Source organism: Misgurnus anguillicaudatus, chromosome 2 (assembly GCF_027580225.2).
Source record: "Misgurnus anguillicaudatus chromosome 2, ASM2758022v2, whole genome shotgun sequence".
NCBI classification, from domain to species: Eukaryota; Metazoa; Chordata; class Actinopteri; order Cypriniformes; family Cobitidae; genus Misgurnus; species Misgurnus anguillicaudatus.
In genome coordinates this window covers 9,098,780-9,111,531 of record NC_073338.2, presented here as the reverse complement: position 1 = coordinate 9,111,531, position 12,752 = coordinate 9,098,780, and the positions used below count along the sequence as shown (strand labels likewise).

The following is a 12,752-nucleotide window of genomic DNA, read 5'->3' as shown; positions in this document are numbered from 1 at the left end:
TATGGTTTTCTTTGTTTGTAGTTTGATTAAGATTAAAAACAGCATCAGGTTTATACTCTAAAAATGCTGGGTTGTTTTAATGCTGGGTTGTTTTAACGCATTGCTGGGTAAGTATTGGAAGAACACTCGTTTAGGTAACAACAACACAGCATTTTTTTACAATGTACTGTGTATGGATCTCATATTTTACACACACACATTTTATTTCTCAACTGCTTATATTCATTTAATGTGAATCACAGAATTTTGTGTTCAAATGTCTGCTCAAGTGCAAGAAAATATGAAATCAGTTGGCTGTCTTTACTATTTGCTCGTACTGTCTGGCATGATGTCTAAACCCTTAAGATACGGAGGGATTGTCCTCTCACTGGAGAGGTGCGAGCAAAAAAAACTTAAACAACCGGTGAATAAAGTATTTAGATTCTTCTTTTGTGCTTGAATATTTAAATTGGCCAATCAGGTCAGTTACTGTTGCATCGCACATTAACACGCTTGTAATAATTATCTTACCAATGATGCAAAGAAATCCCTTATGTTGCAGTAAATTGGGTAACTGTGTTATACAATTCCAGCGACGTTGGTAGTACAAGCAAATAGTAAAGACAGCCAACTGATTTCATATTTTCTTGCACTTGAGCAGACATTTGAACAGAAAATTCTGTGATTCACATTAAATGAATATAAAATGTGTTTTTAAAATATTAGATCAGTGCATGTTACACTGTAAAAAATGCTGGGTTGTTGTTACCTAAACGAGTCTTCTGTCCAATACTGACCCAGCAATGGGTTAAAACCGAGGGGCAACCTTCCGATCTCTCTAATGAAGCCAACACGGAAGTGACTTAAACTGCAATTCATCGACTGGCCGCTTGAGGCTGGCTTCAAAAGGGAGTCAATTCCCATAGACCTCCATGTTAAAAATGGCCAACTTTACAGTAGAAAATAATATGTTTACAGCCTGGTACAAAAAGTGTTTTTGACCTATATAGCTAATTTTGCCCTTCATGACAACTGTGAGGGGGGTGAATTTTTTTGTAACTCATCCGTTTAGATTATATTAAGCCTTAAAATTCTGCATAATTAATGGCGTGGCCGCTTGAGTGTCGGTTGAACAGCCACTGCTGTCACTAGACTCGCGCTAGGCTGGCGTGGTTTCACCTCAGCTTCACCCATGTCCCGCCTCTTTACCCATTTTCGGTTTTCCGCGAGTAATTCGCGGGGACGCGCGGCCAAGATGGTGACGGCAGGCAACGCCTACTGTAAGCTTCAAAAGCGATCTTTACAAACCAATGGGTAACGTCACGGACACTACGTCCATATTTTTAGAGCATAAACCTGATGCTGCTTTTAATCTTAATCAAACCACAAACAAAAAAATCATAATTTTCTTGTCTTGACTAAATAACTATCATAACTTTAATAAGAATGAATCCAATTTACACAGTAAAGACTTTATCTGATTACTGTATTCAGTTTCTGTACTGTACTTGAAAACCATAAACCAAGCAGCAAACATGAACAGCACTGTTTATTTCATTTGTATGTTCGTTTTATTGTATTGATTGCAATTGCTCATAATTTCATTATTTTTAATTACTGAAGGTTATTTATGAAGGTAACATGGGTTAAAAACAATAACACGCTTGTAATAATTATCTTACCAATGATGCAGAGAAATTCCTTATGTTGCAGTTAATTGGGTAACTATGAAATACAATTCCAGCAACGTTGGTTGGTACGCCAAAGCGCATTTAAGAGCAGTGTCTGGTGCACATTTTTGATTTTAATTGCGTACCAGATATGTGCACCCCTGCTTATTGACATGCTGTCATATTTGCACTAACCACTTTCTCACAAATGTATCAGAAGACATTTGGAGTCAATGATGAACATTTGAGACCCTGTCTGTACGAATCCAGCTAAACCCTCCCAAAAATCATCCTACTTTATGTAAAGAACATATAATCTTGATATTTTTGATATTGACTGTGTAAGGGCATGGCAAAAATTTAAATAATTAATTGAAATTAAACTTTGATGCTCCTAATCTTATCATTAGATTATGAGACTTTAGCCTGATTTGTACTGACAGGGTATGTGCAAGGTATATATGTGCATTTAAGGGGGTGCCATGTTGCCTCCCATATCAAATACCACGGTTACATTTTAAAGGGGACATTTCACAAGTCAAATAAATCTTTGCTGTCCCCAGAGCACATATGTGAAATTGTATCTTAAAGTACCATATAGATAATTTATTATAACATGTTAAAATTGCCCCTTTGTAGGTGTGAGCAAAATGTGCTGTATTTGTGTGTCCTTTAAAATGCAAATGAGCTGATCTCTGCACTAAATGGCAGTCTCGTGGTTGGATAGTGCAGATTAAGGGGCGGTATTATCCCCTTCTGACATCACAAGGGGAGCCAAATTTCAATTACCTATTTTTCCACATTCTTGCAGAGAATGGTTTTGTTTTCCAAAACTAAGTTACTGGGTTGATCTTTTTCACATTTTCTACGTTGATAGAAGCACTGGGGACCCAATGATAACACTTAAACATGGAAAAAGTCTGATTTTTATTACATGTCAATATAAAATTATTTGTTTGTGTTCAACAAAAAAAAATGAAGCTAAATATCTGGGATGGCTTGAGGGTGAGTAATTTATCAGAGTATTTTCATTTTCAGCTAAACTATTCTGATAACCTTCATTTATTAAAAATGTTCACACACGACCTGTTGAAGCTCTGATACTGCGGCACTGCTTGCATGAGAGCGCTGTGCATTGCTGCGTGTGTAACGCTGGGTCTCCTGTAAACAGAAGTAATTGGAGTGTGCTTGTGTGGCCTGGTAAGACTGGTACCATGGTGAAGGGGAACTCTAGATGTATAAATACCTCAGCAGCTAATCTATTCCTGTGGTCAGATTGACGAGACGGTTCAGGATCCTCTACACCCCAAACTAATTCATCTAAAAATGTCTCGCATGCACACGGCCTGACCGTTTGCAGCACTTGGATGTACTCGAGATAAACCTTTCATTTTTCTGAATCTGGAAGGTGTCAGATTTTGAGGGCTGAGGTCGGGCTTGAAGTGTATTCTTATGAAACTATATGATATTGGAAAGACTGTAATATGTTGTGTTACAGTACATGATATAATCTTGATCCTGATCATTTCATTCCTTTTCATCCTGTAAATGTCTGGGTCTGATATCAGTTTTGTCCACAATGAGAATATACCTGTAACACAGTATTTGTCATTTTCACCAAAACTTAATCTGAAATGTCAGTATTGTTTTTCATACTTGCAGCTTTGGCGTTGATGACAGGACTTCGCTGGTTAAAAGCCCCACCGATATAGATGCTAACATCCTTGCAGTGCTTCCCAAAGGTGAGGTAACAATACACCATTTCTACCTCACAAAGGGACGGATGGTGAATTGATATCAACTTTAGCTTTATTTACTGAAATGTTTTTATTTTTTAGTTTCAGAGCTAAGGAAGCAATTTGAAACCACAATCGGAAGGCATCCAAAAAGTGATCCAGAAATGAACCGGTAGGTTTTCTGTGTACAGTGTATCAAAATTATTGGCTGCTTTGAACATGCAGGAGTGTATATGCTGATGTTTGATCCCCTAGGAAAGAGAGGATAGCACGGAGGCTGGAGGGAATTGAGACCGACGTTCCCAGCGCTCTTGCTACAAGCATGCAGCACACAGCCGGCCTGGTAACCAATCGGCTGCTAGAGGAGGACACACCACGCTACACGCGCGCTTCAGATCCCAGTGATGCAGGAATTGTGGGTAAGAACGGTTTGTTGTGCTCTTGAATCAAGCATATCCTGTTGTCTTAAAATGCAAGGACAACCAAATTACCATCAGCCATTTAAATATTCACGATTGGCTCTCTTTCTTTTAATGAGTATAAATGTGAATTGTCTAGAATAATTAAATATAAAAATTTGTTGATAAAAATTTGATACAAAATGTCTGTATGTAATGTCTCTAAAACCTTAAAAAATTAAATTGAGCAACAAAGATTTATATTTAAAATTAGAATTAATTTTTTTCTATTTGTTTGTTATTCCACAGTGCGACGCTACAGTCGTGATGAGATTGAAGCTCCAGATCGACAATTCCAAACTCGAACGCGCGCAGATCCACAGCAAACCACTCATGTTGATCCAGTCGTCCCAGTCCCAGCAGAGTCCGATATATCCAGCCTCAGCTCAAAAGCCGAACGCATTGCACGCTACAAAGCCGAACGTCGACGCCAATTGTCAGAGCGTTACGGAATCCTGCTCGATCAGGAAGCGGATGTGGATTACGCCCCACGCTACACGCGTGCACGCAGAGTCTCTGACCTGTCGGACAAAGCTTGTCCCCCTGATAGGGGGCGTGGTGAGAGCAGGACAAGGGGTGGGGCTTTACAAGATGAAGGGCAGGAACGAAACGGCAGCAAGTCTAAGTACAGCAGTTCAGGGATGGGGCGGGTCTTTATGTCCTCTGACTCCGCCCCTGATCCGGCTTCTCCTCCACTTCCTACGTCAGGCACTAATGCAGAGCGAGAGAGAGAGAGGGCAATGAACTTGGAAAATTATAGACGAACACCTGACCGAAGTCCCAAATCCCGTTCGCAGGATGCGTCGGTTCCCGTGGAAACAACACCGGGCCAGTCAACGAGAGGTGCCACTCATGTCACAGTGCCAAGTTCTCCTAGGACAGCACGCAGAGCCTCTTTACCTTTGGGGCGGCATGGTGGTATTTCTCCTGGAGACCTGTTTATTGAGCAACAAGCTCAAAACATCCTCAGCAGACAGGGGTATGTACCGTATTCATGCAGAGTTTGGGGTGTTCTTTTATTTTTTTAAATCCTGTTTTTAAAAATATGCATATTTAAAATTCTTAATTTACTTTTTCAGTGTTCATGGCCCAAAGCTAAACCCTAAACACGTGGACTAAAAGTCTCAAAAATTCTATATTGTCAGAAAAACATGGTCAAAAATGGTCCTAAGCTGTCACTGGAGCGGGGTACCCCTTCAAAAAGTACATCTTTGCACCTAAGGGTTCATATTAGTACCTCAAAGGTACATATATTGGTACCAAATGTATGCATATGTGTAAATTAGGTGCATATTAGGACCTTTTTAAATGGACTTGCCCTTTGCTCTGACAACTACGGACAATTTTTTGTACCGGGACCATTTTGTACTTGCATTTGTTTAAAAAACATTCCTATCATATATAGTTAATGCAACAGGGTTAACAATTGCCATCATCTATCTATGTATCCGTCTATTCCTGTAAGATTGGTGGCCCTTTTAGGCTAATGCTTCAGGTTTTGGCCTCAGTCCGATAATGCTGAAGCTTTAAGACATGCAATTTTCTGGTAATAATGCTGAATTAACAAGCTTTTGTGTCTAGTCAGGTTTAAAGTGATGCCAGAGAGCTAGTACGCCGCTGATGTAAAATATGTAGAACCATTTGATGGGCATCAGCAAAATTTTCACATTATCCTTTTGGTGAGGGGCTGTTGAATAACATTGTACTGAAACTTAAAAAAATGTGTCCACCCCGTAAAGGGTATTAGAGTACTTGCTTTTTTTCTAAAGATTATCAAATTTTTCTCACCATTTACTAAAAGAGCAACAATTTCTACAGAGTGTCAGGGGTATTGACTACAAAATTGGGAGCCCCATTCGTCAACTTAGAAGATGCTAGTAATATAGCATTACATATAAGAGTTATAGTTGTAGGTAAGTATAGGACATGCTGTTCAAAAAGTGTTATATAACTGATTCTCTAAACGACTCTTGAGGAAAAAAGAGATCCAAACTGATGAGATCATTACACCTAAATTAAGGCCCCTGAGACCATAATGATGTCAGTAGGAAATTGAGAAGCCTTTGGATTCAAATTGCCTTGGTGAGAAACAGAAGCAAGAAACAGAAGTTGTATATCCTAGGTGTTTTATTTGTGACCTCACGCTGATCTCTTTCTGTAAAGTAAATGAGGATTGGTGAAGCCATGAGTGTCTTTTTGTTATAGTAGCAAATGTCATAGTAATGTCGCTGTGGTAACCCAGGGTCTGAGCCTCTGTGTTCTTTAGCCTGGCAGCTCTTTCTCAGAGCGAGTGGTCCCTCAGGAGTGCTGTGGACAGTGATACGGTCTCACAAATCAACTGGCCATCCAGGTATCGGAGTCAGTGTAACCCCTTCCCTTGTAGACCACTAACTTCCTTTTCCAGCATTTATTGTGACAACCAACTCTTATGCTCACAATATAGATAAACATCATTACTGTATATGAAATGGGATAGAAAACTAATGTCTTGTACTGTAGAGTCACTATAGATGATGGCAAGCAGTTTCCTCCTGAACCCCACCCACTCACTGACCACTTCCTAACAGTCAACCTAGCCTTACAATCCCTTTCAGTGTATCCCATTACTGAAAATATAACAACTGGAGCTGTCTGTGTCAGTCACTAATGGTTAGGAAGTTAACCAGAGAGTGTTCAAAATTACTGTTGTGTAAAATAAATTCTTAAGAATTGCCTAAGAGTGCACTGTTGGCTTTAATGAGTGTCTATTTGCTGAAAATGAAGTTATGAGTGTGATGGACTTGGGCTCAAAAGTTTCAGACAACAGGTGTGGAATTATTTGACGTGCTATGGCAAGATGAAGAACTAGTTTGTGGGGCAGGGATTTAATTGTTATTAAAAAATTAGTTTTTTCACTCTTAATTTCTCCCTTTATGAAGAATACGAGTAAGAGAGAGACAGGCAAGAGAGGACATCTTGGGAAGGGACTCTGATTCAGGGTCAGATGCACTTTCATTGAGAACTCATCCAAACGTTACCCCACCATTTTTGGCTCCACGGCCTCAATCTGCAAACCAGCCACGGACACGGAGCACAGAACACTTAATACAGCCCCTGAGCCAGGGTGCAGAAACCCGTCAACAAAGAGCGCATAGTGCAGAAAGATTCCAGCACACTCACAGTATTGATTCGCCTGCTTTCCAGCAGAGACCTGCAAGTGAAGTATCAAGCAATCAACGTTCCCAAAATGTAGGTCCCTCACGCTATGAGCAGGACCCTGGTGTACACCCCAGCTCCATGGGCCATCAGCCAGGTTTCGGGCAAATCAAGCAATCTTTACCACGACGAGGTAGTCAAGATGTTAAACAACATTCAGAAAAACACATGCCTTCCCAGCAACCACACCCAGTAAACAAAGACCCCCAGCAGTCACTGCATGGTTTCAAAGATGCCCATCCACCTGTGCAAAAATTTCGGGCCATCCTACAGCCAATGTCTTTGGACCGGGACAGTCACCAAACAACTCAAGCACCTACAACTACTAAAAAGCCTCAGCATGAACATACCTTGCATACACGTCCGACACGTGAACATATACAACAACATGGTCCTGTGCTTGGCCATGGCCAACCTTTGCAGCATGGTCTAGTTCAAACACTACCACCAGCCTATGGACAAACTGTCCAATCGGCTCCCACTCACGGGTCAAGTCGTCCATCCCAACCTTCAGTTGTACCCGGAACTCCACTTGGCACATCTGACATGCTGGATGCCAAAGACCACTTGGCTTCACCAGATGCTAAACGAAAGAACTGCGCTGATCAGATTCAGCCCTTAAACAGACAAGAACTTTCAGCAGCCAATGTGAATCCACCTTTAGGAGGGCTACTTAAGAGCAGAAAGGCTGTGTTACCTTCGGAGATTCGTCGCAGGGAAAAGAGTGCGGATGATCCCATCCAAGGACCTGCTGAGGAAGACTTGGAAAGTCATAGAATTCGAAAGATTAGTGAGTCTGAGGTCTCCGAAACAAGAAGTGGAAAAAAGTTGCACCAGTTAGAGGAAGTTAGAGAAGGGCTTAATGGAAGAGGAGCTACTCTCATGGAAGATGGAGCAATATCAGGCGATAAAGTAATTGATCTACAAAAAGACAGAGAAGATCACAGTGTACCTCACAGTCGGTCTGAGGAAAGAGATGTAGAAAATGGTTTAAAGAGCAGCTGGACATGTGAAGATGTAGGACGTGCCGTAAGAAAGATTGGGGAAACAGAACAAAGAAAGCAGAGAAGTGGTAATAAAATTGAAGGGAATCAAGGTAATAAGAGCTTGAACCAATTAGTGGGCGTAGATTTGCGAAGTGAAAAGATTTCTGAAGTCAAAAAAAGAGAACAGATGGAAGATGATGAAAGAAAAATCCAAACTGCAAAGTCAGTTGAACCAGAGTTTCGAAGTAATACTAAAGGCAGCCAGGAGGTAGAGGAGCGAGAAGGTCATAACCCTTTGGCAGAAGGACATGGTAGGAGGCAACAGGTAAATCTATCAGAAAGTGAGGACTTGCATGTCAGACGAAGAAGGATAAGCCAGTCAGAGGATGGTTGGGATGGTCGCAGGGTACGTAAAATTGGCCATTTGGATGAAAAGGAAGTTCAAGGAGTTCATAGAATCAGCCAATCAAATTGTCCTGAAGGAGGTGATAAAGGACATCGTCCAAACCTGTCTGAAAAAATGGACACCACGCCACCGAAGGTACAGCTAACCAATGAGCAGCATTCTCCACACCATAGGCTGGCAGAAGTAGGAGGGTACTTGCAGAGAGGCTCCTCCCTTCCTCAAGCTCAGCATCGCAGTACCCAGGATGCAAGTGACCTTAGGCCAAGAGTAAGGATCCGATCCATGTCAGACATTGGGGTGATTCAGCGGTCTGCTTCATTGCAAAGCCTGGAGCGCACTCCTGGAAGAGAGCCTGCCATTGTGATGGGGGCTGGGCTTAATGCTAGGGATACAGGTGCTGTGGCCAATGGTGAAATGGGAGCTTTGGACACACGAGTTTCTGTGGCAAAGCTGAGACATTCCTACTTGGAGACTGTGTCTGGACGCAGGACTGAACTGTATGTGAGCTTACAAGACAGCATGCTTAGTCAAGCTTGTCAATGGTGTTAATTAAAACTACTAACTTTACAGCAGTAACCCTTACGTTAGTGCTGGTGTAATCAGTAGTTCGTGAAATTTTAACCATTTTACAATCCAAGTCTTGAGGAACACTGGAATACCAATAATGTTTTCAATGATATTTTTGAACTTTGGGTACTTTCACAATGTAATAATAGTTTTTTTTATAAACATGTATGAGCTTTGATATCTGTATTGGAAGGGTAACTAACCTCTGTGCATGACTACAAGCATTTATGTCTGGTGTCAATTAGGGCTGTCAAAATAAAATTAGATTTTTTAACATTCGTTGAATTTAACAAAAACCCTCTTGGGTTGTGTCAGAGATTGTGTACTACGGTATACTTACATGTAGTGCAGCTGCCCAATTTGAGTTATTAAATAAAATGTCCTGGCTCTTCCAAGCTTTATAATGGTTAAAGGGACACTTCACCCCTTTGCATTAAGCTTTGTATAGTTAGAACCCCAATCATGTTTTTGAATGGTTGTGCATCATTTCCTCAGTTGCCGCTGAGCCAGGAGAAATACAGATTTCATCGTTTTGCATTATTGAAAGCAGGAAGTCCAATATCTTTGTTGAGGGGGTGAGACTACAAACACCCCTTTTCTCGGTCAAATAGGCACCAAATTCGAAATGTATGACTACAAATGACTACAAATATGACGCACTTTCAATAGAGATTAATGGTTTTACGGGTGAAATGCTCCTTTAAAAATGGGTTCCATGACTTTCAAGCCCAAAAAAGTGCATCCAGCCTTCACTAAAGTAATTCACACGGCCTTCTGGTGGGTTCACACCAGACGCAGTAGAGGTGGCAAAAACGCACTATTTACCTGTAGTTGGACGCTTGAACATTTTGAGTTTACTCGCTTCATTTGCACGTGAAAATCTAGTAATTTGAGACATTCACATTCACGCTTCTGCGACTCACACGGCACATTTTTCCGCCAAAGTTAAAATTTTTCAACTCGTACGTTTCCCGCAGCAAACCTAAATTCGCGCCATTCGCACAAACTAGATGAAATCGCGTCTACCGCACCGTGCTAAACGCCTCATTTTTGCCGCGAGACCTCCAGACACTTTTTACATTACTTAACATTAAAATTTCTTTCCATGTTTAAGTACTATAATTGGGTGTTCAGTGCTTCTATTAACATAGAAAATGTGATAAAGATTAACCCAGGAACTTCGTTTTGGAAAAACAAAATCTCTGAACGCATGTAAAAAAAAATAGCTAATTGAAATTTGGCTCCCTCGTGATGTCAGAAGGGGATCTTATTATAATTATGACGGCACAATTGAGTTTCAATTTCAACATACTTTTAAACCATTATGGCGATCAGTGTTTGCATTTCATCAGCTCATTTGCATTTAAAAGGACACACCCAAAACGGCAAATTTTTGCACACACCTAGAAAGTGGCAATTATAATAATTTATCTATATGGTATTATGAGCTAAAACTTCACATATAAACCAAAAGATTTATATTTGTCTTGTGAAATGTCCCCTTTAAGACGTCTTTAATGTTTGAATGTAATTCGAATGTTATAAATACTATTCAATAGTGAAATTTGAATTATTTGACAGCTCTAGTGTCAGTTACCTAATTCTTAATAAAATTGTTCTTAATCTTTATTTTGCCTAAACCTCTGCATGATTTTGATTTGGTGATGTTGATTTGTGCATGGTTTCATTTATTTAAATGTGGCGTCTCAGGTTGCATTAGTTTTGTGTTAATTTGTTGTTTAGTCAATCTTTCCTGTTTTAACAAAGGGAAACTAAAGGAGACGTGGTTCACGTGGAGATTGATCCAACTGTGAGTGGTGACCGTGAACAAGGAGCCCGTCGGCCGAGGCGTTACATCTCCGCTGGTGATGACAGGAAGTCCTCTGAGAGGTTTAGAACTCAGCCAATCACATCAGCTGAAAGACTGGAGTCTGATAGGTACAATGTAACCACACTGTTAGAAAAATTGACAAAATATGAACCTCAGTACAGATATGTATACATTTGGTATCAAATGTTGCCTTTGAGGTAACTTTGAACTTTGAGGTGCCTTTGAAAGGGTACCACCCTATTAACAGCTGAGGTAAATTTTTTAACATAGTTTTCTAGTAAACCACAACCTTGGGATAATATATCAGCGTTTTATTAGTAAAAGTGAATTCAAATGTAAACGTGATAGTGGTTAATATTCTAGCGGTTACGTTTTCGGGACTAATTATTTGTTTATAATTTTTGTTTTACTTTTATCTATAGGGCCCGACTTAGTCCAGACTTGCAACATGCAGAGCGTGAGTCTCACTTAATATATGGTTTATTATACATTTCTGAGTCTCTGTTTGACTTTTTTGCATCAAGTAAAAAAGGTTTTAACCCCATTTGTTTTTATTCTCCAGTGGATGAAGAAAAAATGGACGAGCGAGCTAAAATGAGTGTGGCTGCCAAACGATCTCTCTTCAGGGTATCGACATTTCAGAGTTTTCATCTATTAATGAATGTATAGGACATGCATGGCACATTTCAGCAAGAACATAAATGCTGCCTATATATATCAGGAAAATTAATTTGAGAACAGGCAACAAAAGAAATATTCCTTATACTGTAAAATGAATTTATGATGCTTGAATTTTAAACATAAACACCTTGAATATGAAAGGGAGATTTCAATTTTAAGTTGATTAAGTTTATGCTTGTGTATGCATAGCCAAACGTCTCCTCTTATGTCTTCTGTGCTCATGTTGTCTTAAAGGAGCTGGAGAAAACCTCAGATGGAGGCGCCCTGAAACCTCGGTCACGCAATGCTGCTGTTGAGAGAAGACTCAGACGAGGACAGGATCGCTCTCGGACACAACCTGTCACATCAGAGGAAGTAGTGATAGCTGCTACGTAAGTCATTTCCTGTTTGAGGGGTTTAGTGTTTACATCAACACACACGCACACGTATCTTTTCTATTTTCTTACCTTGCATTACTGATCGCACATAATCCTTCATTTGGTTAAGCTTTAATCATCTTTCATTGCTTTGATTCATTTTCACTCTGATTCCCCTATTGTTTTTGTTCACACTTCTAATTGTTTTGTGTCCTTTACTTCATTCCTCCTTTTGTTGTGTCCTCTAAAGTTCCCCCACTCCCCCCACCCATGTCATCACTGTTCAAACCACTGCTCCCAGAATCCCCAGCCCTGCCGTAGTCAGCACCTCTATGACTAGCTTCAGGTATCACCTTAAAGCGTTTTGTGTGACTTTGGCTTTCCGTACCGTACCAACTTGCATGCTTGATTCATAACCTGAGCGTTTTATAGCAAGTGAACATTTATATTTTAAACTTTTACATTGATGCATGTATTCATTTGGCAGACGCTTTTATCCAAAGTGAATTACGATATACATTTTTATCATGAACCTGTGACCTTTTGCGCTGCTTATGCAATGCCTTACCACTGAGCTACAGGTACAATTTATTTTTAGTTTATTTACAGGGTGTGTAGTAACATCACACAATAATTGCTTTCAATCTGATTTGCCATAATTGAAGAAAAGACCAGTTGGTGGATTGGGTTTACCCATCTCTCAAAATTTGATGCATTACGCCCTCTGCTGGTGGATGCTTAGGTTACACCTTGTTTTCAAAAGATTGGTTGCAATACCTCTTATCATATAGGTATGGTATATAAGTTTAAAAAGTATATGCTAGTGTTGGGTTATATGTAAGGTTGTATATGGGTAATATTCATCAAGTGTAACATTATTTTTTAAC

At 40.1% G+C, this 12,752-nt stretch overlaps 1 protein-coding gene across 1 annotated transcript in view; it reads left to right on the top strand.

Moving 5' to 3' along the window:
- The window catches only part of svilb (supervillin b), a 56,887-nt gene that overhangs the window by 6,471 nt on the left and 37,664 nt on the right, over nucleotides 1–12,752 (top strand). The window contains exons 3-13 of the mRNA XM_073872383.1: nucleotides 3,312–3,391; nucleotides 3,488–3,557; nucleotides 3,641–3,804; nucleotides 4,093–4,822; nucleotides 6,110–6,193; nucleotides 6,762–8,927; nucleotides 10,765–10,935; nucleotides 11,251–11,285; nucleotides 11,391–11,455; nucleotides 11,744–11,880; nucleotides 12,116–12,211. Of these exons, the coding sequence (XP_073728484.1) occupies nucleotides 3,312–3,391; nucleotides 3,488–3,557; nucleotides 3,641–3,804; nucleotides 4,093–4,822; nucleotides 6,110–6,193; nucleotides 6,762–8,927; nucleotides 10,765–10,935; nucleotides 11,251–11,285; nucleotides 11,391–11,455; nucleotides 11,744–11,880; nucleotides 12,116–12,211 (3,798 nt within the window). The remainder of the gene's footprint in view (nucleotides 1–3,311; nucleotides 3,392–3,487; nucleotides 3,558–3,640; nucleotides 3,805–4,092; nucleotides 4,823–6,109; nucleotides 6,194–6,761; nucleotides 8,928–10,764; nucleotides 10,936–11,250; nucleotides 11,286–11,390; nucleotides 11,456–11,743; nucleotides 11,881–12,115; nucleotides 12,212–12,752) is intronic.